Raw genomic sequence first — 22,958 nt, forward strand, 5'->3', positions numbered from 1 at the left:
GTTGCAGGCAAGGTCATGACATGCCACACCAGTAAGTGTTTAAAGCTCTGGGCCATTAGCTCTACCAGCATGTTACATGTTACAAAGCCATGTTAGAAATCTGATGTTCACCGAAGCTAGCAAGCAACCTTATTAGCTTGTCTTAGCCTCAAAGTTCCACTAAGTAGCTTACACCAGAGGAGGGGACAGGATCCTCTATAGTGTGTTGCTGCTGTCACTCTCCTAATTACAACAAACAGAATGAAGGACTTAGTCTGAATCCTTCGACTACGACTAGTGAAAACTAGTTTAAATTGCTACAAACACTAGCCTATGCACATAAGCCCTGGAACAGTATTAAAGACTGGTAGAGACCATGTTAAGCAGTATTTTGGCCTCGGTAAAACTGTTGGAAAATGCCAAGCTGACCACTGGCATGTCACTGTATAGCATACTGGCAGAAGAAAAATGTACATTTTCCCAACACAGAGCTGGTTTTGACTTGGTGATGGCTGATTTTTAGACCACGGTTTCCCTGGCTGGGTTTGAACATTGGCTCATTGAGTCTTCTGCCTCTAGGTCTGCAGAGAGGTGAGGGATCATCAGGCTCATTTCAGGGCAAGACCCTGACTGTCCGTGAGTATCTCTGTGTCCACAGGGATCTGTTCTCCTCTCTGTCTCCTCTGCCTCCTGTCTTTCTCTCTCCTTCTCTTCCTCTAAGGCTTCTTCAAGGGGCAGCTGCAGGAACTGGGGTAGCATCAAGTGTTCCTTTCTCAGTAAGCCTCTCTGGTCATCAGCACTGCAGCCCTGAGCTCTGTTCAACAGCTCCACAAGACCTAAAGCACAGTCATACACAGTTCAGAAAGGACATGCAAAGATACAAGATATGTCAGATCCATTCAGCAGTGGAACTGGAAGCAGAGTGAACTTAAAGTGAGTTGGCCCACTACCGTGACCTTCACCTTCCACGTCATAGGTTCTGCGTGCAGCAGGATTCCTCTGCCTGACATTTGCTCGGTAAAAAGCCGAAGAACCCAGGTCTAACTCCACTATACCGGCTCTGCGTGCCTGAAGGGATTAAAAACATGACAGTTAACGAGACGATAAGGACAGGCTGACCCCAAGAGACAGAGCGAAACTTGCCTGGGATACAGAGCCTAGAGGCACCTTTGAGCTGCTGGCCTGGTCAGGACCTGAGAAAATCATAAGAGAGTGAATTTAAGGTAAGGAACAGGAACAAGAAATATGATTTTGAAATTTTATAATTACAGTTGAAACGACAATGGGGCATAAATATACTGCACTAATTTACTTATGTATTGAACCATTAGGTAGACAAGAAAAAAAATTATGTTGCCTGATTAGATTTTCTCATCCATTACAAAGAAAATGAAGTGTTATGAAGTTGGAATCTATTAAAGAGAGCCCAAAAGCATTCAGAGGATTTTTTCATTTTGCCTTTGATGTCTATATAGGTGCCAAATTCATAATCTGTACTTATCTCCTAGCCCCTACACAGAAACAAAACAGTGTAAACGTATGTGTTTGTGTGAGATCAAAGAACATCATGCAGTTTGATCTATTTTGCTTAAACCTTGCCTCAGCCTGCACCATCTCCTGGACATTTCATATAGTAGAGATAAACTGCATAGTTCAAGCAATTAATCAAAGGGAAAATACACATTGACAATCCAGCATATTTTCAAGCATTTACATACATACTGAAGCAGGTGGACACAAAATGTGTTTGCATTTAGAATCATGTTGGCCTCTCAGTATAAGAGCACCGACATCATCCATATTAGAAGACGTAAAATCAGTCAATCATTTTGTGGCCTATCAAGCGACAGTTACAAACTACATACAACTCAGGCTGATTTGGGGTTCATAAGCAGCAATACAAAACATCTGCACAATATTACTGTATGGTACCTTTGACTCTATCAAGGACTAGTGTCTTGTTGGCCAGAGAGGTGGCCACTGTGTTCATGCTCACGACCTCTCCACTCCCACTCTGAAAAGAGAGGGAAAAGCAGTTAGGGAGGAGAACAGATGAAGCTCTGCATAAAAAAGTGCATTCACATACATACTGCCTGTCTTATCTCTGCAGTGTGAGATGACATTGTCTCTAATTAATATGCATTTAGCCATTTCAGCTGTTATGAATAAGGATCTGAGCCATTTCAGTTTTGTTTTTTGTTTTTTTCTTTTCCCCTTCAGACATACGTTTGCTTTAAAAAAGGTGGCATGTTTAGATTTGCCTTGGACGCGGTCCCATTTACAGCAAAGGAAAAAAAAGAAAGAAAATGAAATAATGATTTTGCAGAACACAGGGCATACTCTTTAAGGAAAGGCCAAATATTCTTTCCTTTAACAAAAGGAAGTGAGCAGACTGTTATTTTCAGTCATTTCTCCATTCTACTCACCATGGTAACAGTGCAGTCCTGCGGTCGCAAGCGATGTTTGTTTAGGAGTACGGCCAGCGCCTCCTGAAGGGTTTTATTTGACTTCACCATCATCCCCACTGTTTTGCCTGTGAATGCCACCTCCACCCTGGGTAAAAACATAAAACCCAGCACCAAAACGTCACCTTAGCATATTAAAGTTAGTTATGTGCTGTTGCTAACAGTAAATAGGAGGGTCTTATAACTGTATTGCGTTCATTACAATACTAATATTTGTATTGTCATTTTGCAGTTAAAAAGACTGAGTCTAGTAAGGGTCAAAAAACATTTCACCAGCTGTTTTTGTGATAGCAGGGCAGTAATAGTAGTAGTAGTAGTGTGATATAATCATAATAATACATAATAATGTGATAATCATTGTGTGCTGTGACAACTCACGCAAATGTAACCCGGAGTTCCAAAAACACCTGCTGATCTTTCAGAACAGAGCTGTCCTGATCCAGAGAGAGAGGATGCTGAGGGAATCAAGACATGGAGTGGAAAACTCTTAGTTCAGACAAAAAAAGTAAAGGAAACCATGGTGCCATATATTCTATAACAAGCTATTCACGCCTTGATGTGAAAGAAAGGTCCGAGCAAATTCTGGGTGACTGTTTGGTTACAGTAGACATCCGGCCTCACCTTGTCTTTGCCCTGTAGGTAAATGATGATGTCGGTGAGGGGGAGCCCGCGTTTCTCACACAGCCCTGTGAGCATGCTGCGGATCGTCAGGCCGGGACGCGCAGGGGTCAGGGAAGCAGTACCATCCGGCAGGTACACACAGCAGTACTTATCCACCCCGGCCTTCAACGCCTGGTCTGGTACATGGGTCCGTATCGGTAACCTCTCCGCCTTTAAAAACATCAGCCACGTGTCAGACTACATTAACATAGCCTTGACTAATGCTAAAGTTAAATCCAAGACTGTGCTGTAAACCTTATACAGAGTCAGTTTTCTCCTTGTCTCTGTCAAATTATTTTTTTGTGTGTCTGTATCATTATGATAAAGATGTTCCATCAGAGCAAAACATAGCAAAAATTGGAAGCATCAATTGGAAAAGGAAAAAAAAAAATATATATATATATACACACACACACACACACACACACACACATATATATATATATATATACATAGTGCTGACCAAAATGTATGAGATATAGTGGTCTACAACACCCAGGGGAAATGCGATAAGATTCAAATCTTCCTGGTTTTTATCTGGCACATCTTTTATGTAATTTATAATCGGCTTTAACAATATCGGTGATAGTTTAGAATGTAAATGTCATCAGAGTTATGAATATGCATTGTGGATTATGCTGGGTAAACACAGAGTGCAAAATGTTACTGTGAAAATATGCAGAAAACTTGTACTCTGCATATTGGAACAAGAGGGTTAATGATGAGCCGAGGTATTACTCATGAAGTCTGTGGTTTTTTTTAGCTATGCTTACCTCTGTTGTGTTGCGAAGGGCTTTGCTCTTGCCTACATTCTGTGACTCTGCAAATGCCGCATGATAGTAATCAGTAAAGTAAAGATCACAGTATCAGGCTTATCAGAAATGAGATATTTAGAAGATCTGAACCAAAATCATATGAGCAGTGAAAGTAAGTGCAACACAGAAATAAATGTAACATTTTGACTTTCCATCTGTCTTTTTTTTTTTTTCTCAAAAATCGCTACCGCACCTCCCCAGGATCCTCTCTTTTCTTTTCGCTTTTCCCAGCCTATCCTGCCCGGAAGGGTGGTTTTCCGCTTCTCTGCACCATCAGACTTCTGGATACACACACACGCACACACACACATTCAAGTTTAATTCTTTAAACATAAATATGTCATGTTTTTCTCTCCGGGGTTCAAATGACACACAGTAAGCTATACCTCTTTTGCTTTCTGCTCTGGTTTCTGCTGCTCTTTGACTGATGTCACATCAGCCTTTTTCAAAACAGGGATTTTAGAGCGATGGCCGATTTCAGGTAGGGCCCTGCCCTCCACGTTGGCCAGCATGCAGCTCTGATAAAGCTGAGAGCGTACAAAACGAGCATAACTGTCAAACTTCATTAGCTTGAAGATCTGAGAGGCAAAAGAGAGAGAGGGAGAGAGAGAGAGAGAGAGAGAGAAAGAGAGAGAGAGAGAGAAAGAAAGGAAGGGAAAGCAAAAAAAAAAAAAAAACTTAATTCAAATGGACCTACAATTTTGACTGCAAGGCTTACAATGGTCAAATTGCTGTCATCCTGGTGTGCACTCTGTAATGCACTGTTGCTGACTTTATGGTAGCTGACATAGTAATGAACCTTTTGATGCTGCCTGTGAGCAGGAAATGAAAAATATTTGCGTTGTCACTTCTCTTTTTCCTCTCCCAGTCTCAGCCAAATATGCAGTATGATAGCAAGTGTTCACAAATTTAAGCTGATGCGTGGGTCTATTATGAGTTGTCATTTTTTGAATTCATTGTTGCCTTGAGTGTTACAAAAACATATTTCTCTTCACAGTTTTAGTGTCATGACGGTGCTTCAGTACTAGACCTGAATTGAAAAGAACCATACTAAAATTTGCAGTCCAATCCATAGATCCAAACTCTGTTTAACCTTACCCACCTGCCTGAAGAACACAGAGTGCATTCAGAGTGTACGTCTGTCTAAAATACCAGTGTGTTTCTGCATGATCTCTGGTAGGGGTGCAATACCTGTTGTTGAGCCTTTTGAAATATGTCTGGATGAGGATTTTTGATGTCCTTCTCTTCAACACGAACTTTATCATCAATATTAATAGGGCTGGTTGCGTTGTTGGATAGATAAGTGTTGTAGATGGATAGAGCCTGCTGCAGTAACTGAAACAAAAGCCAAACCATCATCACACCACTGCAATGGGTAAAAAAAATCTGGAATATATTTACATGCTCGAGATTCGTAAGTATAATTTCATTATTTTATATATATATATATATATATATTTTTTTTTTTTTTTTAATTTGTCCCTTATCTAAAAATCCACCACAGCACAGTTTCATACAGAAGTCTTCTCTGAAACCACCATTTCACCTCTGAATAAATAATGTGAATGATTTCACTTGTCGATCAGATAATGATGTGAGACGGTAAAAGGGTTACGGCCGCTATGTTTTATGCAGTTTCAGAGTACTACCATTATTTCATTGTTACTATTACCATGCAGTTTGAATTAATCATGGAGTCTCAGTAAGTGCTTCTGGGTACCTGCTCAGAACGATCAGCTGGAATCTTCCGGAACTTCTCACACGCCTGCCAGAACAAGATGTTCTCAGCACTGACCTCTGACTTCAGAAAAGCCTGTGACATCATAAAATGAATCCAAATTCGTTCACCGTTCTATTGCGACCTAAAAGTCATCTCTAACCTAAATATCTGAAAAAGAGTTAAAAACTTTTTACTAAAATTATTAGGTTTTACTTCTGCTGTGGAATGTTAGGCAATGAGAATAACAAGTTATAATTAATTCAAATGACAAGGTGATACAAGAACCGCTATTTTCACTGTGGTCATTTCAGTTTCATACAGAAACGGAATGAAACTGAAAATTTTGCCTAAAAATTTCCTAATCTTGCACCCCATTTGACAGGTGCTCGTGCAAGACCACCCCCCCCCAATACACACACACACGCACACACACACACACACACACACACACACACACGGTGGGCATGAGCACCTGTCAAATGGGGTGCAAGATTAGCAGATTTTGAGGCGCAAACCAGCAAGCACAACGAAAAAGGAGGAGGGGGGTGGGACGCAAGTTCAAACATGGACTGGGGGGGGCGGGTGGCGCATGTCAAAAAATGTTGAAAACCCCTTGCCTAAGTGATGTTCATTTATCTTTGTCACCATTGAACTTGTCAAGTATTTGTCTGGTTTCTCAACTGCCATGCCCTTCATGACTGTTGTAATTTCAGTAATTTCAATCAGATCATGCTTTCTTTGCTGTTGGTAATGAAACTTTCATAAATATGCATCCTGTTCTGCTAACTCCAGGAGGACCTACAAAAAATGCCCCAAATCTAATTCCCTTCACTTATGAGTGTGCACCAACCCTAATTTTCCACACCTCCATATCTCTCTCACAGTTACCATGACTCATGTATGGGCTGCCTCTTTTCTGCTCTCTCTGTCTCTCTTTCTTTCTGTCTCTCTTTCTGTCTGTCTGTCTGTCTGTCTCTCTCTCTCTCTCTCTCTCTGTCTCTCTTTCTCTGTCTCTGGTTTGGTTGGGAAATGGTGGTTTGAAGTCTGAGAAAGCCGAAAGCTGTCCCTTGATGTGACATGAATATCTTATCATTCATCAAGAATCTTCTGTGAGTGCTGTGCACATAAAAGTATTGCTGAGAAAATGCTAGAAGAACAAGCATGCTCAGAACATATCATGCTCTATGCAGAGTCACTTTTTGGGGACTGTCCTTTTGATGAAGAGCCATATGAATCTCATGGGTTGATGTTTCTTATACAGATTGTCCTTGACTTACAATGTATGTGACTTACATACACAACCATTCAAACTTACGATGGCTGTTCCATTAACGTTATTATGTTATTATCAAGTAGCAACATTTTGTCATAAGGTCTAACAATGACTGCTCCATCTGCTGTGCAATACCATTGGCTGGTCATGCTGCCAGATTTGTTATTGTTTGGGTGTCTTACCTCATGCATTACTCATACAATGTAAGGGGATTTCCAACTTATAACAAAATGGACTTGCAACGGGTTTGACCGAACAGAACCCTGTTGTAAGTCAAAGACCGCTTGTACCTCAATCTAAATTAACAGAGAGTGCAAGTACGGTCCAAATGCTGGGAAAAGGGCATTAAATGTAAATGGGACATCATTTTCACTCAACAAACATCAGTACAGACTACTACATGATAGGGGTGTGCGATATGTATCGTCTTCGATAGTATCTTAATTGTTGTTTTAACAATGTGCGAGTTGACATTATCAGGTATGTCACTCACTTTGCAAAAACCAATCAAAAACATGCCTTGAGAGTCCATGCATTCACTGCATCGTGTAGCCTAGTAGGATAGATTACTGTGCGTGCGCATTGAGAGTGCATGCAGCGTAGCTGCCTAAAAATGCATGACTGAAGTTAAAAATGAGGGAACAAACAGCACTATGAGACAAAATACAGACACCACCAGCCTGGCAATCTACCTCGTTTGATTTAACTGCTAGATGTGGATCATTCTCACTCGTATGGAGGCGGTTTGGCTTTGAAAAGACTGATGTTGCTCAAAAGACAGCAATCTGCAAACTAGGCCGGAAATTAAAGGGAAGTGTCTCATTATAATACTTTTTGATGGTCTTTGTGCAAATTTTTCCAAAGTAAATCCTGCAGGCCACTTTGAAATGGTTTACTCATACTTGAACTGTTTGATCTCAGTAATAGGCTACTTGCACTGGTGATTTCAGTGTTTTTGTACTGTTTTCACTTAACTGCTTCAGTTTGAAATAAATAAGACCTGTTTTCCTTAAATATGTTATTTCCATTAATATCACTAGTAAGCAACAATTAATATCCTATTAACAAGAGCGAACTAGTACAACATAAGACCTTTACAAACGCATTTTTGAAGAAAGCAAAATCTACTTATCGTCTACTTATCGTTATCGACAAAATAACAGAAAACATCGAGATACAATTTTTTGTCAGTATCGCACACCCTTACTACACAGGTTAAATACAGTGGTCCCTACTCGCTCTGTCTTAAGTTTAACTCATAAGTACAAGTAGGAAATAAGACCAGCTCACATGTATCACTAACTTCCTGTTCTTTTCTATGAGGATCTACACTCTAAGCATCTAGAGTAATTACTCTGTTGGTGGGAAACTTTGAAAATCTTAAATATTACAAAACAATTGTAATAAAAAGTCATCTAAATATGTTTTGGAGGACACACAAAAAAAATGAGTCTTTGGTAAGGATTTCCCAGTGTATGTTCTAAAGTATGCAACAGCACATATGATAGACCAATGTGTAACAGCCAGAATGATAAGAAATGACATGTTTGTTTTTAAGCACTTTACACTGTTTGTAAATGAGCTGCCACTCTCTCTCATAATGGTGTAACTTCAGGACAGAGATACTCACAGTGAAGTACTGAACTCCCAATGGATCCTCCAGCAGTCTCTCAAAGCTGACTGCCCAGCTGGCCACCTGACCCACGCCGCTCGCTCCGTCACTGGGAACACTGGGCAGACTAGTGTTACTGTTGGAGCACTGACCTCCTGACCTCTGCTCTGGCTCCATCACATTCAGCTCTGAACATAGACAGATGCATTTAAGCATCCCATGTAAGTAATGCTGAGCTTTTCTGCACCGTCTTATACAGCTAGCAAATTAATGATCCCTCCTGTTCATCTGGACAACTATGTGGTGGGAAATTATGATGAAGTTTACAAAACGTAAACACAACTCAAGTACAAAACAAAAAGTATTGTTTGGGAGGATTGGAGTTGGGGCAATTCAGCGGGCATATCAAAGGGCAATTAATTATTCATAATGTTTAATTAACTAAATAACTTTCCGTTCATTTGGTGAATAAAATGAGCTGAAAACAAACTGAACACATCCCCTGAAAACATAAAGTTTATACATGTCCTCTCTCATCACACAACAATTGGTCTCAACACACAATATACAACTGCAGCTTAAAAATCATGCCACTCTTCACATTCGCATGTTTTGTTTTGACAATGATCACTGGAATGGGTGGAAGTGCATCTGATCCCAAATGAACTTTTCATACATCTGAGAATGAAATTGTACAGAAATTCTGCTTCCTATTAACTGTTTGTAAAACCCTGTCTCCACTACACAAGCATTTTTCATTGTTTGTTTTCCAGGCATCATATCCCCTTCATTATTTCATAGCAGCTAAAAATAATCCAAATCTACATGAACAATCAGACTAAAAAAAATGAACAACAAATCTGAATTGTCTGCAGCGTGACCGAATACTTGTTCAAAATTCACCTCTCTGATTGTGAATCTCAGACACTTGATGTTTAATCAGTGCCTATATGTTTTTATGCTAATTACTGAAAAAAGTGAATTTATTTTGAACTGGTACTCACTCAGTCTTAATGATGAGAGTGTAGATTGAGTGTGGTAGTGCTCGAGCACATACATTATGGGCCTGTATATATGTATATAGGCTCTATAGTGAAAGTTTGGGAAAACACTGTTGCTGCTTTGCTACATTTTTAAGCCCACGTTCACAGATCGTTAGCCTTTGCTTTGAAACTGAAGTAAAGTGGTGTTATGACGTACGTTTGGTAAGTGTGCTTTGCTTTTAAAATCATGAATGTGTTCAAGCAGCTCTAGTGTCATGTGACTTCCTGCTTCTCTCTTTGATACATGCACTGAGTTGGTTTTGAAAAAAAAATTGTGGTAAAAACAAAAACATATATACGTGATAACGGGTGAATCCTTCATGTTTAAGAAATTCCTCAACACAACACGCCGAATTTACAACTCGCTGTTTTACATCCACGGCTTGGAGTGGAGGACAACAACTCTATCTTGTAAGCTCTAGTCCCACACATGCACTAGCCAAGAAGAAACGTCAGTTCCTCACTTACCGCCATCTGAAACTGCCAGGCTCTGCAAAATAAGAACAATAATTTAAGTCAGTTTGTGGCGCAGCTTTCACACGTTAGGACACCAAACTACGTTAAACAGTCAAAAAAAGCATGAAAGTGAGACCATTCAATCTAACAGTGAAAATTTTAAAGACACATTGGTTTATATAGAAATAGCAAACAATCTGACAAATGCCTGGCATTTAGCTGAAAGCAGACAAACATCTCTTCTTATAGTACCCAGATTGTGAGAAAGGGAGAGAAAAGAGGTATGGACAGAAATCAAGAAAACAACAATCAGTCATCCAATCTTCCGTGGTCCCTTGCAGAGTGCCAAAAAAAAAAAGCTGTTGACAGCCATAGAGTCAGAAATAGAAACAGTCTCATCTGCCCTTTATAAATTACATCTCTTCTCATGGTGCAAAGAAAAAACAACACTAAAATGTAATAGGAAGAATGGGAGACAGTTTTGATAGTCAACAAACAATAAGAAATAAACATGCAACCACTAATGCAGTCTATCTATCGATATACAAGAGGAACTAAAGCCAGTTTTAAATAATCTACGTACTTAAGTATGTGTTGATACGTTACTTAAAGATCTAAGCACGTTGAGAGAGGATCACTTCAGTTTTGTACTAAACTGGCAGCCCAAACAAGAAAAGTATTTACTCTTTGGTAAATGTATAAAATGTAAATACTCTCTGAGTCTTGCTATCATTGTCTAAGAATTGTTAAAAAAAGAGACTTTTCTTGAACAAACATGTAGACTGCTATATAGTACAGCTAAAGCAGACTTGAATTGACAGTCAACTATACAGTCTATAGTCAGTGTTACATATCAGCAATGGTTGAGAATGAAAGTACAGTCAGATTTTAAACAAACCATTTGGTGGAAATAATGGTTGCTTCACTGAAATATCGTAGTGACTCAACATCCTCTTTGGGAACCTTTGCCATTTTCCCATATGCGCAAGCAGCTGTTATGTTTTAATGTACCCACCATTCAGGTCTGGAGTGATATGACTGTTGATTTACACACCAAGATTCAAAATCAAGGTCAAAACATCCTCAACCCCAAAGTATTTGCTTTGTTCATTGAGAAACAGAGGATTTTAAGAACAGGAAAGTAAAGCAGGCTCACTCGAAGACAACATCATACAACACAAAGCTCAAATGCTCTTTTCAAATGACACTAAATTATAGAGTGAGTTTTGGAGAAGAAAGTTGATAAGAGTTATGTTTACTGAAAAAAGAAGACATCAGTAGCTGATATAGTACACGACAGAGCTGGATTCATGAGAAATGAGAGAATATTATACTCAATCAGAAACAAATAAACAAGCAAAACTGCTTTCACACCGAAATACTATCTCAAACAGATATACAGCACAATAATTCAAATAAAAACACACCCACTCGCTTGCACATAGACATACACACTCAAGCACAGGGTCACAAACACACACAAAATCAAGTACGATAAAGCATACACCACCTTGAGTCCATTTGTGATTCCTACGCTATTCAGTTTTAAAGACATAGCCTTTCACTTTAGACTCCAGACACCAAATGAGACCATGAAATGTCTCTGGTATGTACAAAAGGAACCAGTTCTGGACCTATCTACTTTGAGCGAGTTGTAACTTCCTGCCTGAACGGGAAGTCTTGCCATAGTAACGGGCCGCAAGAGGAAGTGTGGGCACCCATCAGACAGTCATCTCTTACTTTTTTTTTCTCTTTTCTTTTACTTCAGAATTGCAGTAAAACAAAGTCCTATTGTAAGTAAAACCTAAGATAGCTGAAAACTGTAGGTTTCAGAAAAGCATACTAAACAAAGAAGACGAGATATGTCGGTAAGGATACTCTAAAAATAATTTAAGGTCAATGTAGATCTATGGCATAGAATTAAGAAAGCAAAAAGGTGATTACTTTCAAGCTGGGTGACTCCATGCCTAGACAACACACGGAACTTGTAGTGTACAGCTATTTTTAGCATTACAATGACTAGAGGTGTTGAGTGCAGTTAACAAGGTCCACAACTCTTAAATAACAACCAACGAAGAGGGCGTGACCCAGTGCATGCACTCCAAAACACACTGACTCTATGAATAATACGTGGAATAACAGCATTCAAGTAATCTATACAATACCACCCGTCACTCAGTAAAACAAATATATGAGACTGCAGCTTTTTAAAAAATATATGCAACTGTTCACTGTTGTCATTTAAGTAGACTTTAGCCATCCGGAGGAAATGAAAGCAGTTCCATAAGAATCAAGTAATCACTATAAAAGAAACAATCACCAATAAGGAAATTGTTGCTCTCCATGCAATGCCTGAATCATTTCAAAATGAGTGTCAAACACTCAGTCATTCTGAACTTGAGTCATGCTGGGGACTATTAAAGCAGACACCACAGCTACATGCTGCAGAGAAATCATCCAAATCACAAGCAAAACATACATCCTGGTCAAGAGAAAGTTGTAAGCCCGCAATTTATGGTCTTCACGAGGAAACGAGAGATTTCAGAGCTACCACCCAATAAATGTTGTTGACTAACACAAATCCTCTCCTGTCGCTGTGTGTGTGTGTTTATCTTTCTAATAAACTTCATGCACAGCTAAGGTGATAATCAGCGGTCATGTTGGCAGTATATTATGCTTTTGTAAATATGCAACCCAAAATCTATGCAAGGAAACTTGAAATCAAGCCGTACGCTAACTAACATGTTTTACACCCACAAAAAACAAAATGAACTAAGGCCGTGAGCAACGCTTAAGGGATCCCATTTTAAAAAACTGCCTGTGGTAGCACAGTGGTCAGTGGAAGGTGCTATGGGTTGCAGATCTGCAGATTTCTGCATGAGACAGAGATCTCATATTGAAAGGCTGAAATCAATGCATTCAAGTTTCATATTTGCAAACATTCTTCACTGCCTGGCCAAAAAGAAGTTGCACACTCTACTATTTTGTTTTACCGCCTTTAGCTTTTACCGCACGCATTTGCCGTGGCATTATTTCGTCAGCCTTATGCAACGTCACAGGATTTATTTCTGTCCAGATTTGCATTCATTTTTGGCCGAGATCTTGTCGACAACAGGAGAGTCGAACCTCTCTGTAAAGTCTTCTCCAGCACATCCCAAAGACTTTCAATGGGGTTAAGGTCAGGACTCTGTGGTGACCAATTCATGTGTGAAAATGATTCTTCATGCTCCCTGAACCAGTCTTTCACAATCTGAGCCCAGTGAATCTTGGCTCGTTGCTCTGGAATATGCCCATGCTATCAGGGAAGTAAAAATCCATTGATGGGATGACCTGGTCACTCAGTACATTCAGTACATTCATTTGGCCAGGCAGTGCACATCTGTATGAGATGAACTGACTGAGATAAGAAGATTCGGAGATTCGATTCACTGTGCAAAGTGGTCAGTAGGTGGCACTAGAAAATGGGCAAAATGCTACGTACATGGTGAGGGAGCCATGGGTGATGATGTCCTAAAGTCAGTACATCATCAGTTAACTTGGACAGTCAGCTCACTTCCTGTTTTGTGCCTTTGCCATTCAAATACATTGCTCCACGTTTTTGCATTCACCACTTTTCCTCAAGGCAACCATTTGATTCCATGTGGAAACTTTCTTCTTGAAAATTTGCAAACCTTTAGCCAATGAACAAAACAGTTCTATAATCGTGTAGATTACACAGTTGTTTCAGGAGAGAAATACTTTTTAAGCTTTCATGAGAACAGGAAGTGATATCATCAAAGACTGAATCGTCATTGTACTACAATCGACGTATAAATGAGGGTTTTGTCCAAGGAGGCCTGTAGGTGGCACAAGTGAACGAGTCCAAAACTTGCCTATATGGTCACAGACCAAGGCCAAACATTTCTATAAAGCATCACTGTTATTTGTCAGTGTCTCATACAGATATGACTCACCCCCCTTTTTACTGTGTTGACTTTAAATGGACACATAGTTTAGCATTGGGATAGATATTTTAAGAGAAAGGCTATTTTAGGTGGGTGCATGGTGGCACAGTGGGAAGTTCTGTCACTTTAAAGCAAGATGGTCCTGGGTTTGATTCCCAGAATGTGGAGTTTGCCTGTTGTTCCCATGTCTGCGTAGGTTTCCTCCCACAGTCCAAAGACATATGAGCCAGGTGAATTGCAGACACTAAATTGCCCCTATGTTTGAATGTGTGTGTCTGCCCTACAATGGACTGGTGACCTGTCCAGGGTGTTTCCCTGCTTTTTGCCCAGTGACTGCTGGGATAGCTGGGATGAATGCTGGGCTTCTGTTGGTGAAAGGAACATGGCAGGACATGAAACACAGCCAGATATGCATTCCCTCAGATCCTGGTATAGTGCTATAGTATGTCCTAATCATACACTGAATATAAATGTTTCATGGTGGTTCTGTGTAAGGACATTAGTTTTCTGACCAAGTTTTGCTTAGCTTGTCAAATAGGTAGTATTAAGTGAATGGCTGTTAGCTGCCATCTTTTTAAAAATGTCTCTTCTACCACAGGGACCCGCCACAAAGACATAACATATTCAAAAATGAAAATGGTTTAGAAGTTGAAGATATTTGTAATTATTTTTACATAATAGAGCCACTTGTGGACAAAAGTTACTGCCTTGAGAGTAACTTGGTTTCAATACAACACAATTTTAAGATTACTGGCCTTTACATATATGAGCGTGAGCTTTCAGCAGTTACTAAGTCAGAGGTCCGCCTATGAAATTTAGACAAAATGCACTGCTGCTGCAGAGACCGAGCAGTGACTTTGCAAACACTGAACAGTGACTCCTCTACAGCTTAACAAACTGCCTATGCCTATAAACCTATGCTATTTACCCCATATTTCATCCTTCATGCCAAACTCCAGGGACCAGGTTAACGAAAGGTTTGCAGGCATTTTATTACTGGTAGAGGTGACAGTACACACGGAAAACATTACAGCTGAAAGACAAAGAAAGTGAACAGGCTTTTTGTTGTTACTGATGGGAGATTTATTTCAGATGGCCCTGTTCAGCTTCCATTATATTGTAAGGGGACTGCAGTAAAATGGTGGTGTACGTACAAAGTAAAAGGTTAATCATCTAAGGCTGACGACCAGAATTAAAGAGAGTTAACTTTATGTACTGTTTAGCTCATCATACAGGAAGGTAAGACATTAATGTTATCATTGAGCATGACAGTCAGCTGAGAGTATTCACTGCCTGAGTTCATCTTTTTCAAATCCCAGTGGTCAAGACATATTGCCTCTCCAGCCATGATATTACAACCAAGCTTTCATCTTGTTCAAAAGCATTGAGTTCTTATTTTTTGTGATTGCTGAAGTATGTCCACACTGTGCATTGCAACAGCCTGACCTTCTCAAAATGCTAGTGGCATCTGCTAAGCAGTTTTGATTTAGAGACAGCCATTTCAACTGGCCAACCAACTGTTATCCTGACATGGCATTTGGAGCCACCAAATGGAGAGAAAATGCTGCACGAAAAATTATCAGTAAAAAGGACTGAAAATTATTGACTTTTTTTGTGTTGCCATTCATTACAGCACTGTTTGTATTTCAGTAACAGTGCTCAAAAACGTTGTTTTTAATACAGTTACGTTCATAACACTTTTTAAAACATCACACGTTTTGGAGATCCAGATAAATATTGATATAATCTTTTGACCATGTCTTTGATCAAAATTGCAATTTCATAGGCAAGCACTTCGATATATGTACAACACTATCTGTATAAATTCTACCAGTTCCTTTTCAAGTCCTCTGATGATGCTCATATGATGGACCATTCCCACTCAGATATATGGCAATGGATACATTTGGTCACTGTGAAGGGACTACTACCTGGATCTGAAGACCTCCAAAATTCTCAAAAGCAATGCAGACAGAATTTTGCACAAGTCTGTTGTGCAGGCCTTCTACAATTTCCTGACTGAATCTGTCCTCGTGTTTAGCAACCTGGCATGGTTTGGACTCTTAGTGTGTTGAATGAGAGCCTTCTAAGCAGGACAAAGGGTAATAGCAGTGAAAGTTTCTAATTGGTTCATTCAATTCTGTCCATAAACTGAATTAAGCCCTTGCAGAATATTCAGTTATATAATATTTATATATGTTTATTAATAAATATGTAATGTTTAAAAACAACACCAAGCAATACATGACAAACCTCAGGTGTCATTATGCTATTTGGAAGGTATTTGTGTAGTATGTCATTCTTACAAGGTCTCAAGAGGCCATTGTGGGTTTTCATTCATGGGACCATCTCTCTCTGTCTTGTAGGAGGTGGGCCGTCAACAACATGAAAGGTTTGAAGGTTTTTAACAAATGACACACAAATTTTATCACTTCTAGTGGCCAACCCACAGGGCAGCTGGGTATCGATCGTATTTAAGGCCAAAGTTAATGTGGAAAGCTTTCTTTCTGTGTCCGCCTTGGTTGAATGAGGGGGTCCTGTATCAGTACACCATTCCAGGCACGGTCAGCATGCTCCATTATGGTTTGATTGTCGCCTGTGTGTATTGATAGTAGATCATCTGCTGAAAAGGTGAAGTAAATATTTAGGGGCTTTTTTTAATTTTACATGAGCTAAGCCTGCCTGTTCCAGCTGAGGTCCTTCTGAATGATGAGCCCAAAATTTGGGGCAACCTGCAATGGATTGTTATTGATAGCTAAAGATGTAGAGGTTCTGGGTTTTTGCCAAAGGTAATATGTTTCAGCATGCATTTCTGTCAGAATATGCAGCTCAACTCCCTGGCTCTTGTCATCTCATGACTGAACTGCTGCAACTCTGCTGGTGGGCCTACCTGTATGCGTCTCGGTCTACAAAAACGTGTATGTGCTTCACCTGACTTCATCACCCTCCATTGGCTCCCTGCAGTTCAAGTTCAAGTCCTTGCTGCTTGCTTTCAGAGCAGCCAACTAGACCATACCTATCTACATCAGGGCAAGTGCTGATAACTGGTGACATTTCAGCAGGAAGACACAAGCTGGGGTCTTTTCATTCATGAATGGAATGAATTGCCCTATTCCATCCATTCTGCAGAGTCCCTCCCAGTCTTTAGAAAACACCTAAACATTGGTTCTTCAGACTAATTCCAAATACTTACTTGTCAACCCCCTACCCGCTGACTGGTTGTGTAATGCTGACTCTTGTCCTATGTATGATGGGTATTACATGGCATTTTATGACATGTTGCCACTTGGCACTTTATGATATGTATGACCTAGCACTCTCTTGTAGATATTCTTTGTTGTAACCCTGGCACTCTATGATATGTGGATTACTTGGCACTCTCCTGTGGAATACTCTTTCTCAAATTGTGTATTGTAGATTATATAAACTGCTTTGTGGATTATGGTTTGTAGCATCCTTAATATCAACGCTGCTTCTGCTCCCACTTTTGGGCGTTAGCTTCCTCTGTTGTACTTGTTGTCACTTCCTCTTTTAATTCCTGAAATGATCTCACACTTCTTTCTGGTCACTTACTGAAACTTAGCCCTGTAGCAGTTGGATAATAGTTGTCTCCTTTAACAACTGTTTGCTCGGATTGTATCCTTCCTCACTGGTGAGTCATTTATGGACAAATGCACCTGCCAAATGAGTAAATGTCATCATACTTAGAAGCATGTCAATACAGGCTGCCCAAGATTTAAAATCATCACATTGTCTCTGCAAGTCTGATGGTTGTTTCAGTTGCCTAACCTCCAGCAAGTTCATATCATCCATATTTGATAACCTCCATACAGGGTGGGTGGTGTCCTCAGCTGCCATGTTTAGAAAAGGATGGGTCTCAGCAGTGTGCCCTGAGCTACTCCACAAATAAGGGGTTCCTACTCTGACAAGGTACCAATGTCTAACACTACTGGGAGACTAAGCCACAAAACTATGGGGCTACTGATGTCTACAGATTGTCTGCTAATTGTGCACTATGGTTGCATAGTGCTATACTTCAGCTTGTCTTGGCTTGTCTTAGCTACTTCAATGACCCTCCATATTCTGTTGCAGTAAAACATGTTTTTAGGTGGTCTGTTGTTACGGAAGACCTTTTTTCTGAGCTCTACTAGACATGTAACACCTGGAGAGAACCACAATTTGTCTGTGGGGTGGTTTTTACACAAAATGAAAAAAAGTATGAACACACAAAAAGCTTGCATATAAATCTTGAGTACACCTACCAGTGTGAATGTTTCCCTTTATAAAAGTCATATGTCGTGATAATCTGCAAACCTGAATGAACTTCACATGCCACCCCCACCACTCCCACAGATTTCCATAAATATATGTCGAATGACTAATCATATAATTTGCATATACAAATATTAGGCTGTCTACAGAAAACAATAGCCTAACATGATCAATCCTTTGAAATCTGTTGAGAGTCACAACAACCTGTTATAGAAACTGAACAAAGTTAGGATGATTTAGGATGTAGATGTGCGCAAAGGTGGCCACAGTCATCACAGCCAATCCATCCACTGCTAAACATTTGTCACCAAGCTCTCTTCATTCGCCGGTCAATTCAGATGATTGACATGAAGCATTCAGATCTACGCAGCATTAATCAGGCAGCCTGACGTAATGTGCTTAGAACACTGAGAATGTTCTTAACATTCTAAGAGAAAAAACAAGTTTTACTTCATTACAGGTCTGCAGCTGCCCACCACTATGTGGTGATTACACTCCATTACACCTGCAACTAATCAGGAATATTTCTTCTCAGATTAGTTAATTAAAGTTTAGAGAAGCTTTTTCACAAAACATCAGACACATTTTAGAATGTGTATGGCCACTTCATTTAATAATTTAGTCGTTCACTACTTTGGACACACTATAACTGGGTACGCAATGAACTCTAGCCATAAGAACAGAAGCACTGCAGAGTTGAACTGGCATTTGGGCACAGTCATACTCAGAATGGGGCCAGAGATGGAAGGTGATGGACTCTTGCAAAATACATGATACAGATGTATCTAGATTATTCATTCCCTGGTTAGAAACATCCAGTTGGCATGCCTAGACTTATTATTTTGTTTGGAACCAATCATGAAATTAATGTTACTTTGTAGAAGCTCAAACCATAAAGTTCATTTTAGTGGCCTCTGACATTACCAACAAAACAATATGTGTTCAGTGGCAAAATATCACATCAGCATTAATTCTGCAAACTCATGCGCTGTGGGAGACAGTAAAAACACATGAAAGATAGAAGGGAGATAGTAAAAACATGGTCAAAAATAAATGTTGATGTCAAACAGCATATCATGATCATTCACATATATTAAGCTGTTAGCCTGTTACATAACATCTCTGCTTATGAAAAACATAAATTGTGCATCAAAGTGCATTTTTAAGTCAGGTTGTTTTTTTGTATATCCCAAAATGTGTATATAATGTGACACTCAAATTTTTGGGACAGTTTGGTAGTATGCAATGTTTCTACATGAAGCTACATTCACTACATGAGATTGTGTGCTCTAGTTAACTCTACAGTGGTTCAGCAGGGGAACCTATTTCAGCCATACAAAGAGTAGTGTTTAGTTAGATAACTGACTAACAATTGTGTTTGGTGAAAACTGAGAACACTGAATTTTAGGCTAATTAAAATGCTTCTTCCAGAATTGGACAAACAGTTTGAGAGATGCATGGAAAAGTTTTGCCAAATGCAAGTTAAGTGCAAGTTTTGAAATAAGCTGAATATGCTGGATTTTTTCTAAGTATGACATTTCTGATTTTAATGGGTCAAGGGATTTGATGCTTCAAAGGTCTAAGAGTTGAAAAATGATCAAACTGCACTCTGACAATGTGTTCAGAAAATATCATTCCTGCCTGTTTGTCCATCTTAACTACAACCTTTGCTGGACTATGGTTGTCATATCAACAATAAATAAAAACAAGCGAAAAAACAGTCCATGGTCCTACAAACCCAATGGCCCTTGTTTCCTTTGAGAAACACACACTCATAATTTGTGTTTCTTTTGTTTTGGGCAAGACTCAGAAGATCAGTTAAATGTTCAACAAAATGCAGTTTTGCAGAAAAAATGACCTAATCAGAATTTGTTATACAGACTGCAATGAACTGCAAGCCATCATTTTTTTATGTAGGCCACATAAAAATGCAAATTTCTTTCCCCCACAGTGCCATCTGTGGGCCAAATAGAAAAGCTGGCCAGACAAGAACATTTCTAGCATACCCTTCAAGATTTGCAGCCTTAAGACCAAAGAGTTTTTGTTCCCCATACAATTTCAGGGGGAAATGCTGAAAATAATGATCAGAAGAAAAACAGTTGGGCTCCAGTGATTTCTTAACTTGGACTTCTAATAACACTCACAGTTACAAACAACTTTACTGCTTGGACAGCTAATAATGACCTTTGACAAGTACAGCTTGGATCCCCAGACATGATGGCATATTTTATAGTTAACTAGCTTACCTACAGCCCCAAAAACAATATCAAAGTCAAAGCCCTTCCCTGTGTCATAGTGTTATGGTAGCCCACTGCTTTTACCTTAGTGAGTGTGAGAGGATGACTGCTTGTTAGAGTGCTGCGTCTCCTCAGTCTCCTACGAAGAGACGAGCGCAGGGTGAAGTGGGAGGAGATGCCTCTAGTGAACTCCTGGAAACTCATGGTCCTCTGGGAGACAATCACAGTGCAGACTTTTACGATAATTATCATTATACAGTATACATGTTGTAAGGCTAACACACTGGAGCGTTAAATTATTTTAAGGGTAGGAAATCATTCATTAGAAATCAACTGAATGTTACTGATTGTAAAATCAGAAATATTTGCTTGCAGAAGAAACAACACACAAATGTTCAGGTAGAAGGGTGAAATGAAAATGCCTTTGAAGCGATAGAAACTACAGTTGTGAGAAATGTGAGGACATGCCATTTGCAGGGCTATAAATCAAATACCTTTTCTCTGGATTGGACTGTGGATTTCTGCGCTGACGGTGGGCCATGGTGACGAGAAACGGAGGTGTCCATGAGAGATGGTGGTCTGAGATAAGCCAGGTGACTGAAGCTGTGGACTGAACTGAAGCCTGAAGTTCAGGAAGGAGCTTTGGTCTCACACGCATAGCATATCACTGAGCAAACATCAGCCCCACCATAAAACACACCACTGACAGGGTATAAAACTCACTGGGTGGGAAAACACAGCTAGCATGCCAAGGTAACATCAGATTCGAACCTTTAGACAGCTCATTGGTATTCAGTCAGTGAAGACATTTTTTAAATGTAAAAATACAGAACACTAGCCTATGGCAAGATATCAAAACTGTGTCTCATTTCATACTTAAAATATGGCTCAGTTTTATTCCATTTAGTTGTTTTGGGGATTGAATCGGATTGCATTGGATTGGATTGGGGGCACCAGGTAATTCAAGGTAGCATCATCATCACTATGAATGGACTTGGGAGTTGCTGCTCAAGTGGACTGATTTAAAGTGAACTATGGTTAACTGTGCGAAGATCTCACTCCACATTAATATTGTTAAAGAGGCATTCCCTGCATGATGCTTTTTATGACTGGTAAGTGTGTTTACCTCGGAGCGACTCTGAACCACCTAAAGCAGGAACAGACTGGGAGCTTCACCAGAGCGATTTCTACCTGCATCGCTTGAGCTCACCACATTCTGGAATGGCTGGCACCTGTTCTCCTGGATGACATCATCAGTGTCCTTCAAACCACACAGTCATGAGGAACAGAAGCTTAACATCCTGGCCTGACCTTTCACATGGACATCTGAGTTGAGATGGAAACACAAGCATCTGAATTGCAGCAGACTTCTGGAGAGGAGTTATGGGGAGATGACTCAGACATGGTGGAGCTCACAAATTTGTGGAGTTGAGAATACAATCATGTATTTAGATTCTATTTAGATGCTAAAGGACATTTGTGCACCTGTATTTGTTTGCTATAGGGTATTTATCCACCTGTATGCTCATATTAGTCTTCTTTAAAAAGACACTGATATCAAAATACTTTTTATGGAGACACAACTAGACATTGAATGATGTAAATGTTGAGAGACCATTAATTATTTAGGCTTCCTACGCACAAAAGGGTATGTTTAGTAATTGTAATTCTAAATACCAGTTATTAAGTCATCATAAATCATGAGAGCATGTTATAAATCTCTGGAAGTGAGGAGAAGTAGAGCTGTTTGGGTCCAAACTCTTAAAGTTCATTTTAAGGACTCCTCTTAAAGTCTTTTTTCATTTGTGACGTGTCTCCAAAAAACATCTTACTTACTTACCAAGAAACTCTTGAAAATCATTGTAGATTTACAAGTGCCTCTAAATGCTCTTAGATATTTAAGAGCATTGTAAGGAGCAGACACGTCACATGTCGCATACAGAAATTAAAACAAACTAAATATTTATCTGTCAACTTTACAAGGCAAAAAAAAAAGTTCACAGTGTGTTTTTCAATGATACTATTTATCCTTGTCAAATGAAAACATATTTATGATCTTCCATAGTAATACTACATCTCTTGGAGACTTTTGGGAGATGTTTGCTGTTTACTTTTTTTGAAAAACATTGTAGACTGTCATGCACTTAAGCTGAAACTTTCTCCAGCATCTTATCTGGAGAATAAGATCACATAAAAGATCCAACAATGACACAGCAACTTTCCTTTGGTTGTGCAAATGAAGAGACGAGAAAGGTAGTTTTATGAGTGAGATGACCCCTCTGTTGTGGACCCATCAGGAAGAGGGAGCTAGCGATAATTGGCCAAGATTGGTTTCCTGTCTATCAGAGCAGGGAATGGAGTCACTTTACTGCCAGTTCTCAACAATAGAAGCAGTTGCAGAATCATTTTGGAGGACAGTGATAAGAGTGACAGAGAGACACAGGAGACAGGATCTATTATATTTCTACTGCCTGGGAGGACA

The 22,958-nt window shown here is 39.6% G+C and overlaps 1 protein-coding gene across 1 annotated transcript; it reads right to left on the bottom strand.

The window, feature by feature from the left end:
* Positions 1-681: 681 nt before the first annotated feature.
* Positions 682-21,017, bottom strand: rgs14b (regulator of G protein signaling 14b; the record flags this gene model as incomplete). Its single annotated transcript, XM_030783064.1, has 16 exons — positions 20,971-21,017; positions 20,561-20,684; positions 10,036-10,057; positions 8,543-8,712; positions 5,640-5,732; positions 5,111-5,254; positions 4,306-4,497; positions 4,113-4,200; positions 3,878-3,924; positions 3,066-3,275; positions 2,823-2,899; positions 2,406-2,532; positions 1,912-1,993; positions 1,114-1,172; positions 942-1,047; positions 682-815 (listed from the first exon to the last, which is right to left on the bottom strand). Coding segments are annotated over exons 1-16 (1,722 nt in total), but the record flags the coding sequence as incomplete, so codon positions are not given.
* Between the last annotated feature and the right edge of the window lie 1,941 nt (positions 21,018-22,958).

The sequence above is a fragment of the Chanos chanos genome, chromosome 8, assembly GCF_902362185.1.
Source record: "Chanos chanos chromosome 8, fChaCha1.1, whole genome shotgun sequence".
Classification (NCBI taxonomy): Eukaryota; Metazoa; Chordata; class Actinopteri; order Gonorynchiformes; family Chanidae; genus Chanos; species Chanos chanos.